Consider the following 22,214-nt stretch of genomic DNA (forward strand, 5'->3'; position numbering starts at 1 on the left):
GGGTTGCCAAGGGGAGCCTATTCTGGAATCACCTGAAAACTGCCTTCAGGAAGTTTTTGAGGTCATTATTGTTCCTGCTTTCCCTACAATTATTACTATTATTTTTGCTATTATTATAAGTTTTAATTTAGAAAATTACTTTGAGAAACATAAAACAATGGAGAGAAAATTATTATACTTATAAAACATTAAAATATTTTAAAACATTCATAAATACCAATATTGAAAAATATATTTCTGTATTTTCAAGCTGCTCTGAAGGAGCAGAGCATCATAAGGCTTTTCCAGACACTCTGTTCAGACAGTTAGGTACTGCAGGTTACTGAGAGTGATGGAATTATTTTCTCTCTATTCAGAAAAGGGGAAAATCATGTATAGATGAATGGCCCAAGACTACAGGGTCTTGGTGACAGATACCTTGACTGACGTCTGTAGAATGACTCATGCATAAAGATTATTCACAAAGCAAGGAAAAAGCTTCTTGTCATATTCCAAGCAAGACTTTGTTTCAAGGCATATCTACAGCTTAGAAGCCCCCTAACTTAACCTTTCAAATCTATTCTTTGTTTTTATTTAATAGTGTCCAAAAGGCACCTTATCTTACAAAGAAGTGTCCTCTTCTCCACCGCACACAGACTGAATCCACAGCGTCACAACTGGTTGGCTATGAGGTTACCATGGAGGATAGGAACAGATCAAAGAAAATGCACAGGAAAGAAGAAGAAAGAAAACAGATAAAAGGTAAAGAGACAGTTACCATCCATTTCAGCAAGTGCTGGAACAAAAGCTTCAGGCTTCTGCCCTGGACAGGAGGGTGGAGGAGAGGTAGGTGCTTCCTTCGGTCATGGTCAGGATCAGCACCAGCATGAATAAGGTGTGTGCAAAAAAACCCCACAGACAAAGCTATATCACAAGTGCTTGTTTCAGTGGGGACATCTTGAAGAAATGGGTCAGAGGGAGGGAGGGGACTGAAGACAGCCCAGGAAGGGCTGTGTGTTCACAGGGGCAGGACAGAGAGCCCAGGCCGGGGCGCGGAGGCGGGTGAGAGAGATGCCAGGATGGTGAGGCAGGGCTGCTCCTGCACAGTGCCAAACCCCATGGGAGGGCTCAGAGCAGAGGCAGTGCACACAGTGGACAGGCAGGGAAAGGACCACAGGCAGCTGGATGCTTGGGTTTTTTCATAAAACCACCCATTTCCTGGCTATTTTGCCTATGCATGGGATACCAGATCCTGAGCCTTCCTCTTCATGCATCCCCCATCTCACTCTACAGACACACAGAAATCTTGGCTTTTTAAGTTCAGGTGAAGGTTTGACAGCAATCCCAGAGAAAGGATGACTAACCCCACGTCCAAGGAAGGCGAGCATGGGGATCACGTTCTCCTGGGCGATGCACTGCAGGATCCTGGGTGCTCCGTACAGCCCTCCCATGCAGGAGGCCAGGGATGAGATGTACAGCCCTAGCAAAAACAAAAAACCCACCAAGGATACCTGGAGGAAGCAGAGAGAATGCAAAGTTCATTATATTGTGCCTGAAAGACACCCAAGCAGTCTTAAATACATGTATTTTAAGAGATCACATATTTTGTAACATTGTTAAATGAACAGAGCGAGCCCTGGGAAAGCAGCAATTTAATTCGTCTGTGGTATGAAGTACAAGCAATTAATACAGGAAAATTATCCCATAAAAGTAATTTAATACTGAACATCCTGTACCGACAGAACCATTTTACAAGCTCATATCTAAGAAATTCTTTGTCACTTGGAGCAATTGCAGCAAAGCAGCAGCTATTAAATTCCCCTTAAGTAACTGGAAGTGAGTTTATTTCAGGCAAGATCACTTATATACAGAGCACATCATACAGGAAAAGCTGCCCAGGCTTCCCACCATCCAAAACAGGAAGACAAACCCCTGTGTCTCAGAGGGGAAAACCAATCCTGAAAGAAAAGCCACAGTAAAACCAAATCAAAATTGCCACTTAAGTAAATGGCATCTCAAAAAACATGCTCCAAAGGATATAATACAATGACCTTATTTTCCTGTCTTCAATGAGAAAAGAATTTCCTTTGGCCAACGTGAAACTTAAAAAAAAATTTTAAAGCCACAGTGCTAACAAGGTTGGTTTCTGAAGCACCCTTTCAAGCTGGGAGCATCTCCTGCAGGTGTGGAGGGAAAGGAAGGGCAGCTCCTGGTCTGTCACACAGAATTGAGAACTGAGGTCCCCCTAAGCAGGTCCCCACTCTTGAGAGCTGCAAGCACAGACAGCGTATCTAAAAAACCCCACCCAAATACACAAAACCCCACAATACAAACATGGTGCAAGAAAGCTTTGAAATGGGAGTGCTCCCGGCACCGCAGGATAAGGACACGGACAGAAAAAATGAGGAAACCAAGGTCCAGGGGCACCTGAGACACCCCCAAGTCCTGCAGGACCACACAAGTCTGCCAGCCAGCAGCCAGGCACAGAGAATGGCAAGGCATGGGCGTAACTCCAGCACAAAGGCCAGGCAGAGAGGAAAACCCCACATTTTGGTCCAAATCCAACAGGTCCAAACTCCTCTGGAGCGAGTGCTGGAGGCGCAGACAGACATCTGTGGCAGAGGATGTCACCAAGTGCAGGTCCCCTGCATGCCACATGTCCTTTGCTCCCACCCCTCCTACTGTGGAAAAGAGGGTCTAAATGAACACAGGCCCTCCCAGCTTCTTCCCCCATTAAAGGCAGGGGGCACAGGTTTTGTTAGAAGGAATTACAAGACTTTACATGGCTAAAGATGATTCAAGCTACATCTGACTTTTTCTTGTCTACGAAATCTGCAGGCAGCAAAAAGGAGGTTGGGTAAAAAGCCATAAAAAGCTCGCTGATGGGGAAAGCATGTGAAATTATTGTCATGATCCAGAACTGTTCAGTCTTCCTACCACAACATTTCCCCATGAAAATCCACTTGGCCTTGTGAATGGTATCTTGTGGGACAGAAGGAACCTGAGGCGAAGATGAGCAGATACCAGCTCTCATTAGACCAACAGACAGACACTCAGCGGGGAATCCTCCCTTTCCTCTCCTCTAATCCTACTCTGCTCTGAGAAATACTCAGAAGAAACAAACAGTTGTGCCAGACATTATATACTATTTTAGCTGCCAAAAATGCTTGCATTTAAATGTGCTACTTGACATTCAAATCAGGGTTAGAGGGGAAGAGTCCCTCTCACTGAGGCTGATGAAAGGTTTTGCTACGGGTTTTGAGCATCGAAGAGTGTGAATACATTGCAAGGAATTGGCAGTTGGAGCTCATTAGAAATGAAATTACTGAACCTCATTTTTATGTTTAAAAAGCAAAAAAAATATTGTAACAGAAAGGCAGCCAAGCACTTGCTCACCTGTGATAGAAAGGGAGAGTTTGGGGGAGTAATGATCTCTCCCTGCTCCCTCTCTCCAAAATCATTAAAATCTAACGCATCTTTTAATAACTCAAAGAAGAAACATGAATAGTGGGATTGCACCATTTGTTTGTCCAGTATTAGGGGAAAGAAAACTGAATTTGTTTTTTTGGGGGGAAGGGGGTGTTTGTTTGCTTGTTTATTTTTTATATTTGATATTATTAAATATCTTCTCATTCATTGCTAGGGGATTTTTCATTTCCCCCCTGAGGGTTTTGAATTTAAAACATAGCTTTAACAATCCCTTTCTCTTCAGCAGATTCATTGAAAGCTGATTCTTTTGGTTACTGCACTTTTTGCCCATTAAGTCATTGACATACTAAGAGGTTGCCTTACAGAAGGCAGATAACTCTTTTTTTCCCTGACACAGAGGTGGGTTTTTTTACTCAGCAGGAGGTGGCAGAGCCCCACTAATAATTGGGAGTTTATTTGGGGGGTGAGAGAAGTTTAAGGCTGAAATTACTTAAGAAACAAAGCCAGAGCTTCAAATTGATATTTTAGATTAAAACCATCTTACAGGTCAAACTATGTAAACTTCTCAACTTCAAATGAATCACAAGAAATAGTGTCAAGTACAGTGAACCCATGATTTTGGATAGCACTGAATAACAAAAAATTAGCCCTTCTATATCCCATCCAGAGAAAGACAATGGGACACACCAAAATCTCTTGCTGTTTTTCTAGAGGCCTGCAGTGGTGAGGTTCATTGTGTATTACACTACAAACCCCCCTCATGTAAATACTCTGTGTGGAATGTCTCAAGTTTAATAATCCTATTGCTCGCCCTGCAATTACAGCTGGCTGGATATGGAAATGTGAGCTTCGCTTGACTTAGTAAAGATAAGCAGGGGGGGTTCTTTAGAGATTTCAATTTGGTCTAAGCTTTCACCAACAAGAAAGGATATACTGAATAAAATACAGCATTTATCATTAGACCACGTTAGCATACTTTAGCTCCTAAAGCTATTGCTGGGTGATTATGCCAAGGTTTGGCATTACGGGATATGCTGGTGAAGGCAGAGCTATTCAAATCAGTTGTACACTGGGATTTGCAATGAGGAAATCCCCCTGGATTTTAACAAGGGATGCATACCCAAATTTCTTAGGCTTTTGGAAAGTCAAGCATTCAGTAAGGCAGATGGCAAAGCACCATTATATAAAACACAAGTTACCTTCTCTGCTATCATGAAGTCATAGCGGAGTGACTGACGGGTACAAATGGCTCCCAGCAAAAAAACGAAGACCATGTACAGAAACCACCTGCAAACAATAAAAATAAACCGATTTCTTCACAGCAAGACAAGACCATTGAGAATTCTGCCACTAGGAGAGCCAGGAGACAGTCCAGGTTGCCCAGAGATGTGGTGGATGCCCCATCTGTGGGAACACTCAAGGTCAGGGTGGACAGGACTCTGAGCAACCTGATCTGGTTGAAGAAGTCCCTGCTCATTGCGGGGGGTTGGACTGGATGGCCTTTAAAGGTCCCTTCCAGCCGAAACCATTCTGTGATTCCATGGATCTGCAGGTAAACAGGTCCCCCCACCTGGCAGTAACATTGACAGCACAGCTCCGCAGCCTCAGCCAGGATCCTCTTCTGGTGTTCTGGCCTTTCCAGTACTCAGGTTGGGGGATAATTTTGTCTGTTAAGCCCAGACCAGAGAAGGGAATGACCACAGCCTTGGATAGATGGGTACATGTGATCCTTCTGTGTCCTGTGGAATCCCCCCACATAAAACAAGCACCAATTTCAGCAGGAAGCACTCCAAATTGTGAAGATTCTTCCTTCCTGACTGAACCTTGGTACATGATTAAAAGTAATAATTTCAAAGGCAATTTAGATGGCAATGAAAGCAGGCAGGAAAACCCTACTGAGGTTTTTTTTTTTTTTAATATGTAGCAGTGGAAAGTTCTCCTGGAAAGTAGCATTCCCTTGGGAAGAGCACTACTTGGTGATGCAGGGCTTCTCTGTTTCCCTGGTCTTGCAGGTGGCTAGGTCGTCTCACTTCTCTTGGCCCCATTTTCCCAATAAAATTTTGATACTCCTTTTCTATTTATATAGAAGAAGAACACAAAGGAAAAAAGAAAAAGAACTACAGACCCCCCACCCCCTTTGAAATCAACAGCAGTGAATGACAAAATCATCCCCCTCCCAAGCCTTGGAGAACTCTGCATCCCACTCTGGGACAGCCAGGCTGCAGCTGCACAAGCACCCCAGCACCAGCACAGATCCCACCCAGCAGCAGAAGGACTGAGTACATCCTCACCAACAAACGTCTCCTCCAACCCACCAGAGTACCTGGTGGTAAAGGATGACAATTTGAATGAGAGCCACACTTTAATTTTCCAGATGGCTGAGTAATGAAAGGTTGATGGGAATATGAAATGGATTGGTCACACTTAGGGCAGTCTGCAGAGCAAATTTTCCCCAATCAATGACTTACGAGGTACCAATAGCAGCCAGAGACCCCAGAGGGATGTTGGAAGAAGGCTTCTGGAGATCTCCACTCATATTGAACCCAGCCATCACACCTGTATTTTGCAGACACAAGTGCAATTTAGAGTCAATCTAAGTTGTAGTATATATAACACACATTGAACTATGTAATATAATTTAATCAATCAGTTCATTGATTGCTTCAGAACAGTAACTATATCACTTCATTGCACTGCCACACAGACAAATACTGGCTCCCACAGGAAAACAGAAACACTGAGAGGGCAAGTGATTGTCCCAGTGTCACATCGAAAACACATGGTAGGGCTAAGAATAAAATACTGAACTGTTATTTTAGGCCAGAGTACAGGGTATTATACAATCAGGGACGCTCCTTAACCTAAAAAATTACCATCTAAAGACGCAAGAGAAGGAAACAGGATGAAGAAGAGGATTACAGTCTCCATATTAAGGCTAGAAAGCCAAGGTACAGATTGGTTAAGGGGCTTTGTCCATAGCTGAAGGACAAGTCATACCAGACTTATAAAGAAAACAGAGATTCCCTTGTCACATTATGCCAAAAGTTTTCTTAGAAGACTTCAGATATCTGCTATAAATAAAAATACATAAACAAAAATCTGTGATTTAGAGTCCTGATGGGACAATTTGAAGGCAGAACCAAAGACTTTAAGACTCTAATTTCTGCCCATCACTGTCCCCCTCCTGGGATGTCAGACTTACGTCTTCATAAGGACACATGGGCCAGGAGCCAGGCAGCAGTGCTGATGGCACGGTCCCTGGAGCCAGGGTGAGATCACCACAGAACAATGGGAAGGAGGACGCCAGTGCCATGGCACTCACAGCATCTGGCAGCCCCGGCAGCAGGGGACCGACCGCACACCAGTCCACCACGGCTGCCAAGCCTAGCAGCCATTCCTCAGGTTCAGAGGGCATAAGAATGACAAAGTCAGTCTCTGCAGCTGCAAATCTGAGTGACTACAGCTCTAAATCAGCAACAGCCCATTGCATTTCAAAGCTCAAACATTGATTGCTGCTTGGAAAGGTTTTATCCCAGGATGAAGGATAGACGAGCCATGGGACCAATCCCAGGGGAAAGGGGACAAGCCCAAATCAGCCAGATGGATGCCTTGCCTATTCCCTATTCCCTACAGACCTTGGCTGCTGGTGGGCTGTCAGCAATGGCTGCGTTGCTAATCATGGAACACGAACTCTGCTCTGCTCTGTCCCAGGCTTTGCTGTGCATCTTCACAGCACCATCTCCACGTCTGCTCAAAGGGAATTGTAACACCTCCTCTCCTTGCTGCCCTGCCATGGGGACAGCACATAAATGGGCACAAGACACTCTCACATTGCCAAACACAACCAGGGCTTTATTTATTTATTACTATTAATGCTTTTTCCTTGATCATCTCTTTTTTCCCCCTTGATCAGTCCACTCAACATCCATCTTTTCCTGTCATCTCCACCATGGAGCCAGAGCCCCAACAACCATTCCCTGGTCTCCAGGGAATCCTGGCATTCCTCAGCTCCTGGAAGAGTTTTTCTTCCAAATTCAGACCAGATTTGAATCCTTGACACCATACTGAAAGCATTACAAATTGAGTTCTTTATTTTCTCCTGGAAGACTATTTTGTGGATGTACTTCTGAACAGCACAGCTAAAAGCCTGTCAGCTGCTCTGGTTTTCTCTAGATAAAGCTTCCATGCAGATTTCAAGCCCTGCTCCTTTCAAACAGCTACACAATAGCTTAGCTAGAGGTGAGAAAAGTTGGGAAGGCAGAAGTCCATGGAAATGGTCACAAATATGCTAAATAAAGTCTCTATGAAGCACTCTTTGATGATATGCTACTTTGCAATTCAGAGACAAAGCAGAAAACTTAGATTCTCTGAATTTTTCTTCCAAAGGGAACAAAGTATTGTCAGGAGGACAGCTGTTAATCTCATGTGCTTCTTGGACAAGTTTCTCAAACATCTGGCACCACCTTTAAATCTTCCAGCTTGAGTCACCTCTTCCTCATCCAAAGTCCTGCCTCAGCAAAGCACTGGGGAAACACCAAAATGGCATTTTCTGGACTGAACATAAAAAAGTTGAAGATGTGAGTCATCGGCACAGCAATGACTGCACAGCCTGGGCTGCCTCACTGCCTCCCTCCCACAGACCCACTCATGCTCAGGAGCAGCCAGGAGATGACTTCCCAGAGCCTGCATAAAGAGGATCTTGAGACTGATGATTGACCTCCTGCCCAGCAGTGACCAGGGGTCACACCAGGCCACTGCACACCACTAGCTTCTGTCAGGGCCCCCAGGAGGTCACCAGAGTCTCACGGGTTCCACAACCAAAGGTCAAGGCCACCACAGAGGGAACCAGCTCAGATATTCTCAGCCACTCAGGCCAAAGCCATCTCCTCTGTGCTGCAATTATGACACTGACCCAACTAGTGCAAAAGTATGGACAATCTGGTAGTATAGATGTATAGACAAGCCAAAGCCACCTCTCCACCACCACCCAAAAAGTAATTTTCCAGACAGGATGACAGCTGCCAAAGAGCCATTGTGAGAGGGTCTTTTGCAAGCAGCTGAGTAAGCAACCCACTTTTCAATGAAAGGACAACCTGACTATTTAAAAAAAAAGTAACATCCTAAACAATCTCCATCATCCATAGCCTCGGTCAGCCCCTGCCAGAGAACTGATCCGACTTGCAAGAAGCCACAAAAAACCTTGTCAGAGACTGTGGCTGCTCCACAGAGGAAAAACCCCACACTTGCATCTAAAACTCAGCAACACAGAAAAATCGGGATGTTCCTTCCTTCAGACACAGACTATCCCTAGGGAAATGGCCAATCCCTTCTGAACTCAAGCAATCATATCTGCAGATTGTCCATGGAGAAAATTATCCACCTCTCTGTTTCAAAGAGATAGCAGGCTGGATTTTCCACACTGGCTATTATCGAAGAGAGCAGCAGATAGTGACAAAGCTTCTGGACAAAGAAGCACGAAAACACAGTCAACCCAGCCAGGAAATTATGGCTGAGACAGTCTGTACATTGCTGCTATTCCCAGTGTAATCTGGTCCTGGGCATCATCCAGGCAGTGGATACGTGCATGAGGGGACCACCTACATTGTGTGTCAGACACAACCATCAGCTCCACCAGCCATGGTTTATGATCGCAGATATGATCGCTCTTGCAAACGCCCAGTGCATTTTTCAGTGAACATACCATAAAATATAAAAGGTGGGTTTTTTTCCCTTCACCCAGGAGGCAAAGAATGGAAAATCTTAGATAAGAATTGTGGCTAATTTTTTTAAAGAGCCAACTTCTCCACTGATGTAAGCTGGCACCTCGCCATAGACTTCAATGGAGTTGTGCCAGTTTACATCATCTGATAACTCAGCCCAAAACTTCTAAATCTATTTGCTGTCACTTTGCAAGTGCCAAATATGGTTTATTTCAGAACTGGTTTCTGTGCGATGATATTTTCCACTAACGCCGCTTCAAACGACATCTTACTTTCTTGTATCACAAGACAACACACTTCTTTCATTAGACAGAAAACCTCAGGGATTTCAGTAGAAAAACATTTTTTGCACAACAGAAACAGCATTTATCTTAATTTTAAAAATGCACTGATGGCTGCATGGCTGCTGCCGAGAGCTGGCTGTGGGCAGGCGGCTCCCGAGACTCCCTCCCTGCTGAAAAGCCCTGGCTGGGTGGGCAGCCAAGTGTTCACCTATCACAGCACAGCAGCAAAACATGTGCATTAAGAAGGTATTTACAAACATGTAGGAAAACATCTGGTTAATGCACAGCATCTCTATAGGGGCACATTCACATCTTCCACAGCGTGTATTTCAGTCTTTTGACTGAAGCCAGCAAATCTGAGTCTTCCATGCCCATGCTCTCCCATTTAGGCCAGCTCTAGATGTGTGTTTTGGATCTCTTGGCTACTTCCCTATGATTAAATGAGAAACTTGGGGGAATAAAGCCAGCTGCACTTAACATCCAGCTGAGATGGTTTAAACAGCTAATGCACAGGGAGCAAACAGACCAGCCTCTGCTCACCAGCACTCAACCATAAAACTGGGGTAGCTTCACTCACATTGCTGGAGTCGTATCAATAAAACACAGAGGAGTAGAGAAAACAACCTGACCTGGAGCAAAACAATCCAAGGAGGATGCTCGTAGGAGGCAGCATGATGCTTATGGTCTGCTGGGATGACCATCCTATGCCCATGAGCTGAAGCATGTCCCCAACTGCTCCTCCTGCCTGTTTGGTCCTGGCAAGGGTGTCTCCACAGGTCCTGCTCCCTCTTCTGGAAGTGGCTGCCCTCTTTGCTTTTACAGCTACCAGCCTGCATTTCAGCTGTTTCACTGCTATGTCTGGGCAACTTACAGCCACTTTTCAGTACATCCCAGAGACCAGACTTAAACTGGTTGAATTCAGATAGCCATTGGAGAGAGAGAGAGGAAAAAGCCTATCCTGAAAACATCAAAATAGTTTCACTGCAAAGAGGAACATTTCATCTCAGAAAGGCCCAAACAATGTGTTTCACAATTTCTGAAACATTTTTTAAAAAACTTTGTTATCAAAACAGCATCTTAAATTGTAAGCTAGCATATGCTAAAAATTAAAAAGGGTAAACACAACGTTTAATAATTAAAGATAAACAGAGCATTGCTCTGGGTCAAAGAACTGTTTCAAACTGGCTCAATGTAACCCCTCAAAACTAAACAGCATATTGTTTTGCTGAAACTCTCCCCAGATTTCTGTTGTATCTTAAGGCAAAGGATTTTGCTTCCAGTGCTTCAGCTGGGTCACTGTGGGGGTTCCAGCAGAGGTGGGTACCACTGGGGAGGACCACAGGCTAGAGGGGACAGCCTGGGAGCAGTGCTAACCTGTCCCTGTCATTCCTCAGTGCCACTTGCTCGCAGTCTGCATCACGCTGCCTGCCCTGCAGCAGCAGCACTGGCAGCAGAGAAGTCTTGCCTCCCATCCTAGAAATTTCTTAATCAGACCACAAGCTCTTCCATGCAGAGCACCAAACACAGCCCTGCATTTTATGAGGCTCCTGAACTCCACAGTGCTCCCAACAGCAACAAGAGGAGTGATAGTGATGTTATATGGTACCACTGGCACTGCTACTCTGAAGGAATAATTTAAATCCTGTAAATAACCAAGCAATTAAAAAGAACACATGAAAAAGCTGTGTTAACAACCAAAGTAATTATACAGCATCCCAAACTGTGTTTTCAGAGAATGTTTGACATTACTACTGGTATTACTACTGCTAACTAAACAGAGCAACAGGCTGCCAGGGCTTTAAACAAATTTTATCTATTAGCTTTGGCATTCTTCCTAGCAGCCAAGCATTAGCAGTGATGAAGAATCATTTAATATGGCTAATCACAGTAATTTTCTGTACAGTTTTGTCATAACTGTTCCTTCTTCTACAACCAGGGAACTGGAAAAAACCCTGCTTTCCTACACCAGTGGCAGAGCTCACGAGGAAGGTCTTTTTCTCTTGGGGACTCACTTGAGCCAATCAAAATTGACAACAAAGAAGAGGGCAGAAGACGTCTTCTCCATGGCACCAAAGGTGAGTATTCCAGGAGGAAGTCTACACAGAGGCAATAGCCAGCCTGATAAGGTGGGAGAGAGGATCTCAAAGAAAAATTTGAAGTCCTGCACTAGGTGCACCTGACAAAGTGATTTCTGCTACCAGACCATTCCTCCAGTCCCATCTATTTCACAAAACCTTTTAGTTTGTCTCCTTGTACTGCAGCAATTCTGCAACTTCCAGTGAGTTGCTTAGAGCTAATCCTCTGAAAATTCATTCTGTAATCCAAGGATTCATTGCTATGGAAACTGCTTATAATCAGTACTTTTTATAGCTTAAAACACCCAGCATCAACAAAAGGTATTGTAACTTCAACTGATAGTTACTGCATTCCCACTGGAGATTGTCAGCTCTGGAAAGGGGACATGCATCTTCCTGGTAATTTAAGGGAATGAATAATAAGAAGGTATCTAATTAAGCTCATAAATATGAGCTCTGCTGACTTTCAAGGATGAACCCATGACAGCACACAGCGAGTAGTGGGTCCATCCTGGGCAATGGCCTGAGCCCAGCTCAGCCACCTGCTGAGGTAAGATGGAGAGAACATTCTCCTGTGCTCTTCCCACTGTCCCAGTGCAATCAAGTCATAAGGCTCATCTGATATGATAAATTATGGTCAGTCCTTTTAAATAGGCTTGATACCTTCTGCCCTGACAGCATTGGCCAAGATCAGCGCCTGAGCCTTGTCCTCGGCAGGGAAGGATTCACACCGCCACATCAACCCATAATGTTCACCAGCCATTTCTGACCACAGAGACAGAAGAGCACGTTCAAGTGAACAAGACAGGAGTGCACAAAATTTGAGATGCTGGAGGGAAGCTTGAACCTTTGAATTGACATCTTGGGTCTGCTATGGCCAAGTGCAGTCCTGCTCTCATCGCCTCACAGCCCAGAGGAGCTCCCCTTGCTTCTCTTCATCTCCAAAATGTTCCTGTGGAGGAAAAAATGGTGAGGATAAAACTTTACTGTACCTGTGGCAGCTGGGAAAAACACTCCAAAAACAGTGAAGAAGGACTCCCCCTGGCTGTAGTCTGGCAGCGTGTTGTTGAACATCAGCTCTTCCGAGTAGCCGACAAAGCCATGCTCTGCGGAGACATGGAGGGCAAGAGGAGAACCTCAGGAACCACCAGGGCTCCAGGAGCCCCTCCAGCAGCTCTCAGCAGCCACCCACCCTCTAAACACATAGGCCTGCAGGGGCTGCTTCCAAGGACCATCTGAAAGGATGAATGTCAAGTGATGTGGTGAGAAGGCAGAAACCAGGGTTGCCACTCCTGCCCCATCTTTCTGAGGTCACACACACACAAGCTCTACTTTCCAAACAAGTTCTACAGAAGATGGGGGAGAGGAAAGCAATGGGTGGGATACCAATGTCATGTGCCTGGTTTACTGGGTATATGGTGGGGGATCCTACTCCCTCACTACATACTTGAAGAATGGGTCAAATTCTTCCACAAACCTGAATTTGTTAGGAAGAATTAAGCCTGACAGCTGGCATGCAAGGCATTAATTAGGAAACATTTCAGATGCTTATAGATAGAAAAGATAACTCATGAAAGCAGGTTAAGGAATTAATGGGTATGACCATGAAATTATTAATTTCGTTTTTAACAGGCAACACTGCTTTTTAATGGAGTATCTTAATCTATGGAAGCTTCTCCTTCCTGTCAGTAATCCAAATGCTCATGCCAGCTGGGGGTGGAAGGTGAGCAAAGTCAGTTCCTTTTTTCCTCCTGCCACTACAGTCTTTTTCCACAAGACATGTGACTGCAATAACTTGAATTTTCTCATTAGCAGGCAGGATGTTGTTTACGGCTGCATAGGGTGATGGCCAGAAATAAAAAAAAGACTCCATCAAAGCTGTCCCATGCCTCAAAGACAACTTTAATGATGTTTGGACAATAGATTAAACCAGAACATTAAATCAGAGCTCTGAGCACAAGACATATCCATTTAAAGTCTCAGAATATAACTAACCACAGAGCTTTGAAGTTTTCACAGAAAAGCCCTATAGATAATCAAAAGTTTCCTACTACATCTGCATTCATTGTGTTGCCCAAACATGGATGGAAACACTCTGATAGAAGACGTCTCCTGCTGCTAGGCTTTGTAAAAGCACTAGCTCTCTTCACTAGGAACAAGTCCCAGATGAGATTTACAGGGAACAAGCTCAGCACAACACACTGACCTCTGCACCTCACAGATGTCTGCAGAAAGTGCACTTTCTGGAGAAATAGAGGGGGAATTTGTGTAGGCTGTATGTTCTAATGGTCCAGACCTGTGTGGCTTCAACCAGAATTGATGCTCACGACAGCACAGCACATGGCCTGGCTGCAAAGCTCCCACGAAACTGCTCAAGGGAAGCGCTGGTCCTTGGCCAAGGGATTTTTCACCAAGTATGTGCTCCTCGTGGAAATGTTAATGTTCCATTTAAAAAGTGAACAAAATACTCATCTCACCCCACAAACATCTGCAGACCTTCTCCAACCAGAGCTTTGAAGCAGCAGCATCAAATACATCTATGCACTTGACAAAAGTTTGCCCCACTGATTCATAAAAATCTCCTCTCATGAAGATTTACCCTCACATATTTCTATCCTTCAGGTTTTCCCTAATCACAAATTGTCCTTTTCACACCACTTGCCCAGTTTGTAGAGGTGAAAGCCTCTACAAAGCCTGACCCTCTCTGCCAGGCTGTTGCTAGCCCTTCCCAGCTGGGGGGTCATCTTCAGGTTGAATCTGCGCATTCCCTTTTCCATCATCCAGGAAGTTAAGAAAAATGCCAAATAACACCAAACCAAAACCAGACTGTTGCAGAACCTCACCAGGCACAGCGTCCTGCTTTGTAAGTAAACCATCTCCAGCTGGCATCTTCCAATGGTGTTTGGGGCTATATAATTCAAATGAGGCACTTTGGGTGCCTCCTGTTTCCTTCCTCATACAGAAGGCCAAGCATACAGACCAGTGAACAACCACACTGTATTTTCTGTGGTACCATTTTGGCCATATTATGGCCACAGACTGACCATGAGACCCATGAGTCCAATGTCTGACCTGCACCTGTGTGCATCTGACCCCTATTAAACTTAAAAAATTAAATTATCCCCTTGTGCTCCATTCATTTGTATGTTGTTCCCTTTCCGACCTTATTCCCCTAAGTGGAAATCCTCAGTGGAAGAGACAAAAGCTTGAAGCCATGTCAGATGTCACTGGGACCACTGAAATCTACAGCCATGGATTTGTTGAAAGAGCCACAGGATGTGCTTACAACTGCATCCCACTTCTGCTTCCTCTCCTCACAGCTCTGGCAGGTGAGAGGCCATTCCACATTTCCCCTGTATACAGAACCAGGAACCTTCTTGACTAATTAAAGAGAAGTTCATCCAAATGTTAGTTGTCATTGCATCCTCGTTTCTCACTCAATCACCCTCCTGTGAAGCAAACCTCACATCCCTTTTGATCAGACCAGGATTTGCAATCGCTACCAATTTGGGGGCGCACAAGCATGGGGCTGAGGAAAACATGCTGGGAGCACCTCCTGCCTGCCCTCGTGCCTGTGACCAGTGCAAGTCATCTGTGACCTTTCAGCTGTCACATTAATGCGACTAATTGTAGCTGACAGGGCAATTGGGCTGAAAATCATCCAAAACAAAACAGGAATCAGCAACTGAGACCAATCGGTTAAACCAACAGAGTCCTCGGTCAGTTGTTCGCGGAGTCAATTATCCACATCCCATTGAAAGTGCACTTCAAAAGGACGAGCTTCGGAAGGAGGAGGGAAGGAAATGCGATAGGGTCTATATTTGGCACTCTGATCTTCAAACGAGAAAGATCATTTTATACATTTTTTCCTGTAAGGAGATCTTTTTCTCCAGCTTACTGCTGGGTACATGAGATCCAAAGCAGATTCCTCCCTCCTTGCTCATTACAAAATATTTGTCTGAAAAATTTTGCTCTCAATCAATTTATGCAACCCCACAGCCTCTAAATCCTGCCTTTAATGATCCTGCTCTCAGCTGGCTTGCAGAGGGCTGGAGCTGAAGTGCTATAAACAATCTTCCTTGTGTCATGCTAGAAGAAAAGAATCCGGTTTCTTCTCCGTGTGGTGTCAGCCTTATGGGAAATGCACAACAAAGAGCAGCAACAATTTATTTTCATCATTAGATATTCAATAAGGAGAAAGCAAATAATGTGTTTCTCAAGTGGTTGAGCTGATCTAAATAAACAATAGGGAAAAAAATTACTTAGAGCAACATCTGAATTATTCCCGTGATTCTTCACAAATCAAGTCCTTCCAGTTGCTCTTACTAAAATGATGTAATAAACAGTAAAAACCACCTAGCAAGTTTGAAATGGAAGAGCTTTCAGGATGAGTATCCTCCATTCTCATTTGAAGGGGGACCACAGGAGGCTGTACACCAGCCCCAGCCTGATGTAGTCAGAGGAGGTGGAGGAAGATGATCAGAACTCTCATGTCTCTTCAGCCACCAGAGATGCCTGAGAGGAGGCACCATCTGGTTGACACTGCTGCATCCCCTCTCTTCCTCAGCGCGTTTCCATGTTTGGGCTTTTCTTGTACTTTCTCCCACCTCTCACCCTGTGGAAGAGCATGAAAGCAGGAGGTTTTTGGCACTCAGGACTCCCCTTACGAGGGCAGCCCCTCCACGAAGCCCAGGGTTCCAGAATGGGAACTCAAAGAGGTTGGAGAAGGGGTGCAAGACGAAGCCGTGGTTACATGGGGTCAGGCCATTATGCAACAGCACAGAGCACGGCGGCACTGCCAAGTTCCAGGCAACCTGGAGCTCATTACAGCTTAGTTAAGTCTTGGCCAAATTCAATAAGCCTGTTCACAAGCTTAAGGCTAAAGTAAAGCCTGGCACCGAGGCAGGGGCTAAATAGTGCAAAAATGGAAAACCACCTTAAGAAACAGCTCCCTGAAGACTGTCGCATATTGCACTCTGCTTGTGATTAGAGATTTTAATTACAAAGGTGAATGATGAAGGGCTGAAATGGTGAGATTTTTTCTTTTCCAAAATAAGTGAGCCCACACATTCCCTCCTGGAAGGTACTTGCTGAGATTCGCTTTCAGAGGAACAGCTGGAAGTGTTTGTCTTGCAGCACATTTCCCAGGTCTGACCTCAGCATTTTCAGGATCCTGTGTGATGTAAGACATGGAGTGCCAAAGAGTAATTATATATCCTTGGCATAATTATCTCTGCTCTCTATCTTTTTCCCATTTCTTCTTCCACCACTAAACCCTTCTGGCATAAGTTCTGAAGTCCAGTTGTTCCCCTTGGATGCCAGTCCAAGCACACACCCAGAACGAGGTCCTAGTGTGGGTGCTGGAGATACCCGGGCACACCACTGTGGAGAAAACAGGAATGGTCCTCACCGCCGGGTCCCACAGCTGCCATCCTCATCTGAGCACACACCTCTGCAGTAAGATAAAGTTTCACTCCTCACTAACCACATGCTTACATTTTCTTCCTCCAAACTCTTAGCTGAGAGCGAGGTACAAGCCCAGAACTTCTGAAATGTTGACTCCCCCACGGGCAAGTCAAGCTCTCTCAGGCTGGTGACTCTCAGAAGTTGTGGTCTGTCAGATGACTGCTGGGTGGCCTAAACCAAATTAATTCCTACGTAGGCTGGAGTGCTCTACAGCAGGGAAGGAGTGAAATTCTCCCCCCTAAAGCCCTTGCAATATGAATTCTTCTCCTGCCTGCAGAATAAGCTCACTCATCATCTGGTGATAACCAAACTTCCCCAAACAAACATTCTACCCATAGCTTATCACATCAGAACAGCACCTTCACTTGTCAAACGAAAGTCAGGCATACCTGGCTTAAATGAAGTAAAATTTGGATGCCAAAGCACCACCAGCAATAGGTTTTTCAGCACCTCAGTGTACAATTGCAGATACACAGGATTAACCATCCACATAGAAACTGTGGATGTGCAGAGATGGGTGCAAAGCCATGAATGTTGCCAAAACCCCAAGAACTTATCTTTGTGTTCCCCCCCACCCTATGCAAATGCTGAAATTTAACTTCAAGCAACAAACAGCACAGGATCAGTTGATGCAACAGCTCTGAAAGATGCTCTGTACCAACACAGCCACGTTCTGGGTGGCTCTGAATTTCCACAGTGAAGTGCTGGATGTGCCAGAGAATGACATGGGTCCAGCTGACCACAACCACAGCCCTGCAATGCCATGCAGCACACCCAGCGATGGCCACTGAAAATGGTGCCCCTCTCCAGTGGATTGGCATAATCTAAGAGGCACAAAGAGGCAACCAATATCATGCCTAGCACTTGAATCACCTTTCCCAGCAGAACAAAAAATACATCAATCAAAGCAGTGCAGCCACAAGCCTCACATCCCTCCATGCACACACTTGGCTTCCTGTGTTTGGGCTCATCTAACACCAACATTAATAATCACATTCCCAAGCTCTTCCAAGCTTGGGCTGTTTCTGCAGCCATGCCTTCACAGCTACCTGGCTCCAGCTCCCGAGGTCCTCCCAATACTTGTTCCCAGGCAAGTCCAACACTACCACTGCTACTCTCAGTCATTGTCCTACTGCTGCCAGCCTGATATGGGTCAGGTGCAGGTAGAAATATATGAGAAAAGTGTGGAAAGTGTGGAAGGAAAACAGGGAAAGGGAAATAGCGCTGGAGGTGGAGAGAGGACAGTGTGGTGGTTTTCACATGCTACCACTCCACTGCTCAGCTTGCTGCAGGCTGGCACTCGACCTGCAGGATGCATGAACAGATTTTCACCAGAAAGTCCCAGTTCTCTAAGGGAATGGTGAGGGAACTGATGAGTCATGGAAGCAGAGAGCATTGAGCGGTAGAACCGTGCTGACAAGAACAGAGAATAAACATGACCTTGGCTGAACTTGTACAGGAATACAAAAATGTTTTAGCATCTTCCAGGACATCTCCTGCTTCACCTTTGGTTTTGGCTGGAAGACTGGGAAGAAGCAGAAGGAAAAGAGAAGAGCTGCAGGGGAGCAGAGATTGAGGAGATGGGACAGACTGATGAGACTGATGCCCCTGTCCTCTGTCAGCTACAGCTGGACTCGCCCACCCAGAGGACCACATGCACCAAACCCAGGTTGCCCTTTCCTGCAAGTCCAGTGCAACTCCTGTGCCATGTGAGTCAGCATAGATCAGTGCACATTTCGTGCAAGCCAGGAGGACTTGTGGGCAGCACCACAGCCCCATAGCTGGAAATGGGGAATGTGCAGCCCAGCCCAGATGGGGAAGATCAACGCAGGATCATTCCCTTTCCATATGTCAAATATGATATCATGACTTTGGTTCATCTCAGTCCTCAGGGCCACATCCTGCCTGCTGGCAGCTCCCACAGTCTCAGTATTTCTGCTTTAAGAATCTTAAACTAGGCGAGGGAAAAAATGGAGAGGAATTTTTGTGTTGAATACATGCAGGTCAATGATTATGCAGTGACAAAAATGAAGCTATTACGGCATTAACACATCAGCATGTGGCCACACCAACAGATCAGCGCAGAAAGGCTGCAGAGCATCTGCCTGAGCTGCCAGGGCACTGAGAGATGCAGGATGTGGGAGCTCCTCAGCTCTTGTTCTACCCCACCCCAACCCATGCTGCTGTTGGCAGCCCTTAACAGAAAGGGCTGGGAAGAAGAGGAGGTAAGAATGCAAAGGGACTCAATTCCCTCTGTAATTTCATCCCTAAATGCCACTTAAACACATTTATTATCAAAAGAGCTCAGAGTGACCACAGACCCCAAGCCACAGGGAGCAGAAGTGAAAGCAGCACCTCTGTCACTGCTGTGGCCCCGTGTGTCAGAACGGGGTCAGCTGAAAATTGCCATAGCCAGCATCGCCCCACACCTCACAGCAAGTGACACCCTCAAAAAGGCCAAACCAAAGCTGAGCAGCAAGAGGCAGCCCAGGGTGGGGACAGAAGCTCATTGCTATTTTTCCACTTGTGAACAAATAAGCTCCTATTTTATCATCAGCACTAGGGAGATTGTTTCATGAACCAGGACAAACTCCACACTTACGTTTCAAACTCGTCAGAGCTGCAAGTAGCAAAAAATAGACAGGTTTTAGTGGGAAAAAAACTTGGCAAGAGGGTGGTGGGGAAGAAGGATCAGAACAAATTTAAAGAAAGCAGGGAAGGAGTTCCCTTGCCCAAGACTTTCTCTGCACCCACAATAAACCTGGCAAACCTAAAAAGGGAGAGTATGTACAGTCTGTAATTGAAGGAGAGAAAGCCACAGTTAAAACGATCTTAAAAGGCCAAGCCCTGAGAAAGGCAACTCGAATCCCTTATCTTTTGATGGAAAAGAATGTGCTGCCTGAGATTAATGACGTGTTTACCCGAAAGGAAATCGCCGCCCTTCTGAAGCAGCGAGTATTTGTTCCTCCCGAGTCCCCGTTTTCTGCTCCAGAGCTGATGTCCCAAACCTCCTGTTTAAAGTCAACACACAATACGGCTTCCTGCTGCCATGGGCTCCGGAGGATCCCACCATTAACCCTCTCCCAAAAACCACCCTCCACCGCACCTGTATCCTCCTCCAACACCGGCGGAGACAAACCCGGGCTATTTGGATGTCACTTAGAGCAGCAGCAGCCCAGGGACGGGCGTCACGCTGACAGCTGCCAGCGATCTGGCTGCAGGGCGATGAATCAGCCCCGTGCATAAACACCGCTCAGGCGAGCAGACAAATTAGCCAGCGTGGAGACTGACAGCGCTGTCGAGGGAAAGCCCTCTGGGCGACCTCTCCTTAAATGGCTCAGGGTTTCGGCGGCGCGTCCTGCAGTCCAGCCTGCTGCAGGAGGCTCCTGGAAAGAGGTTTAACATCAGCCACAGCAATGGTCTGCTGTGTTAGAGGAGGCAAGGGGGGACGTGGGATCTCTGCACTGAATACCCTCAGGCGAGCAAGAAAGACCGGAGCAGAAGTACCAGGGCTGCTCTGTTTGAGGAAACCCGAAAAAAGCCTGCTCAGGGTCATCATCCCTTTACCTATTTACCCTCTCTGGTAAGTGCACCCCCAGTCTCCTCGTGGAGCTCCCCAACCATGGGAGCCATCAGATCACAAGCGCCTCCTCCCCCTAAAGTCAATGGACCTGCAGTACTGGGTGCTGGCCAACAGCTAAAAATAGCACAAAAGGCAGAATAAACAAAGGGAGTTGCTTAAATCTGTCTCCGATGTTTGTCTTTAGCTAATGGAGCAATTTTCATTTGCAGGATGCTGTCACCTCTCTCAGATCAGGAGGTAGCCTACGCTCCCCCCAGGCTCCCCCCAGCCACACCACATCTCCTGCAGGACTGGACTGGTGAGAGGAAATGCTAATTTCTGCCCAACTCCCCATGCGCCTGCTTTATCTCTGCCTCAGCTTCTCGGGAAAGTGGAAAACCACTAACGCACACAAGAGCACACTCGGAGCCTGCACAGGCAGCCCCTCATCACAAAAGCACTGCTTAAATAAGGGAAAACTTAGGAATGTGCCTGTGGAAGTAGCTAGTGGAGCCGTTTGGCACTTACTCTGTCTCTACAGCTTGGTGGGGTTTGATAATTTTTTCCCAGAAAAAGCCAAGAAATGAACATTTTCTGCAGGTAGAAATTCTGAAATGCTGGTTAGAAAAAAAGGAAGAGATTTTAACACAGGTGTTTCAACTTTATAAATTCTACTTATGTTTTACATTATTTAATGCTAAGCACTAGACTTGCTGTAATATATATAAATCCTTCCATTACTATTTGATTTTTTTATGTGGTATTTGCAGACTGGCTTGTTCAGTGGTATTCAAAGCAGCTGGCAAAAATTATTTTATTCATTGCAAAGAGGACAAGAAGTACAGTGTCCCTTGGTCCATCCTTCTTCTACGAAAATAGTTTTCATCAATGGGGTATCATTATCAGTTACAGAATGGTATTTCTTGGAAGCCCTGCCCAGAGTGCCCAGCTGTGGGAGGCTCTGAAGAACTTCTCCAGTGAAAAGCCCTAGGCTTGAGAGTTCAGCATTTAGGCTGAGTCAAGGCACAACAATTGGAGGAAAATGAGTGGCAGCTGAGCAGCAGCAATGACACACATCCTTTGGACTCGTTGGAGTGACCTCCCCTCCATCTCAGAGCTACTCTGTGTATTGGCTGGGGCAAAGCCCAATCCATGCTGATCAAATCCCCATCCTCCAAAGGAAAGATGATACAACTTAATTCTGCCATGAGTCTTCTGCCATCCTCATGACAACAGCACCCTATACTCCCAGCTTCCCACATTAAATTATGGATATATTATCCACATGACAGTGGTACTTCAAAAGAAAACTATTCCTTTTGTTGGCTTTTTGATTTTGTGTCTAAAATGACTGGTTTTGTTTTTGGAAGGTTTTCATTATCCTCTATACAACACACGCACAGCTACAGCTTTAAGCCTGGCTTCAGAATGCAAATCAAACCAGTGTTTGATTTTGGAAAGGCTGAGCAAGATGTTGTCACCTAAAAGGATTTTTTGTTTGTTTGAAACTATTAATTGAATTCTGTGTAAGTCATAGAATACATTTTCCCTACAAAAATCAAATTTTCAATGGATTCATTTCCCCTTTGAGTAAAAAAGAAAACCAGGAAGAACCACCAAGCCACCATCCTGATTAGTGAAGGCACAACCAGGATAAAATGCCATACTTACAGCCAAAAAAGGCCAAGAATTGTTAACA

At 45.5% G+C, this 22,214-nt stretch overlaps 1 protein-coding gene across 1 annotated transcript in view; it reads right to left on the reverse strand.

The window, feature by feature from the left end:
- The window catches only part of SLC12A8 (solute carrier family 12 member 8), a 50,060-nt gene that overhangs the window by 11,156 nt on the left and 16,690 nt on the right, over positions 1–22,214 (reverse strand). The window contains exons 6-9 of the mRNA XM_048310145.1: positions 12,480–12,593; positions 5,877–5,964; positions 4,608–4,695; positions 1,344–1,490 (exon numbers count right to left, since the gene is read on the reverse strand). Coding sequence (XP_048166102.1) covers positions 1,344–1,490; positions 4,608–4,695; positions 5,877–5,964; positions 12,480–12,593 — 437 coding nt within the window. The remainder of the gene's footprint in view (positions 1–1,343; positions 1,491–4,607; positions 4,696–5,876; positions 5,965–12,479; positions 12,594–22,214) is intronic.

The sequence above is a fragment of the Corvus hawaiiensis genome, chromosome 7 (assembly GCF_020740725.1).
Source record: "Corvus hawaiiensis isolate bCorHaw1 chromosome 7, bCorHaw1.pri.cur, whole genome shotgun sequence".
Lineage (NCBI taxonomy): Eukaryota > Metazoa > Chordata > Aves > Passeriformes > Corvidae > Corvus > Corvus hawaiiensis.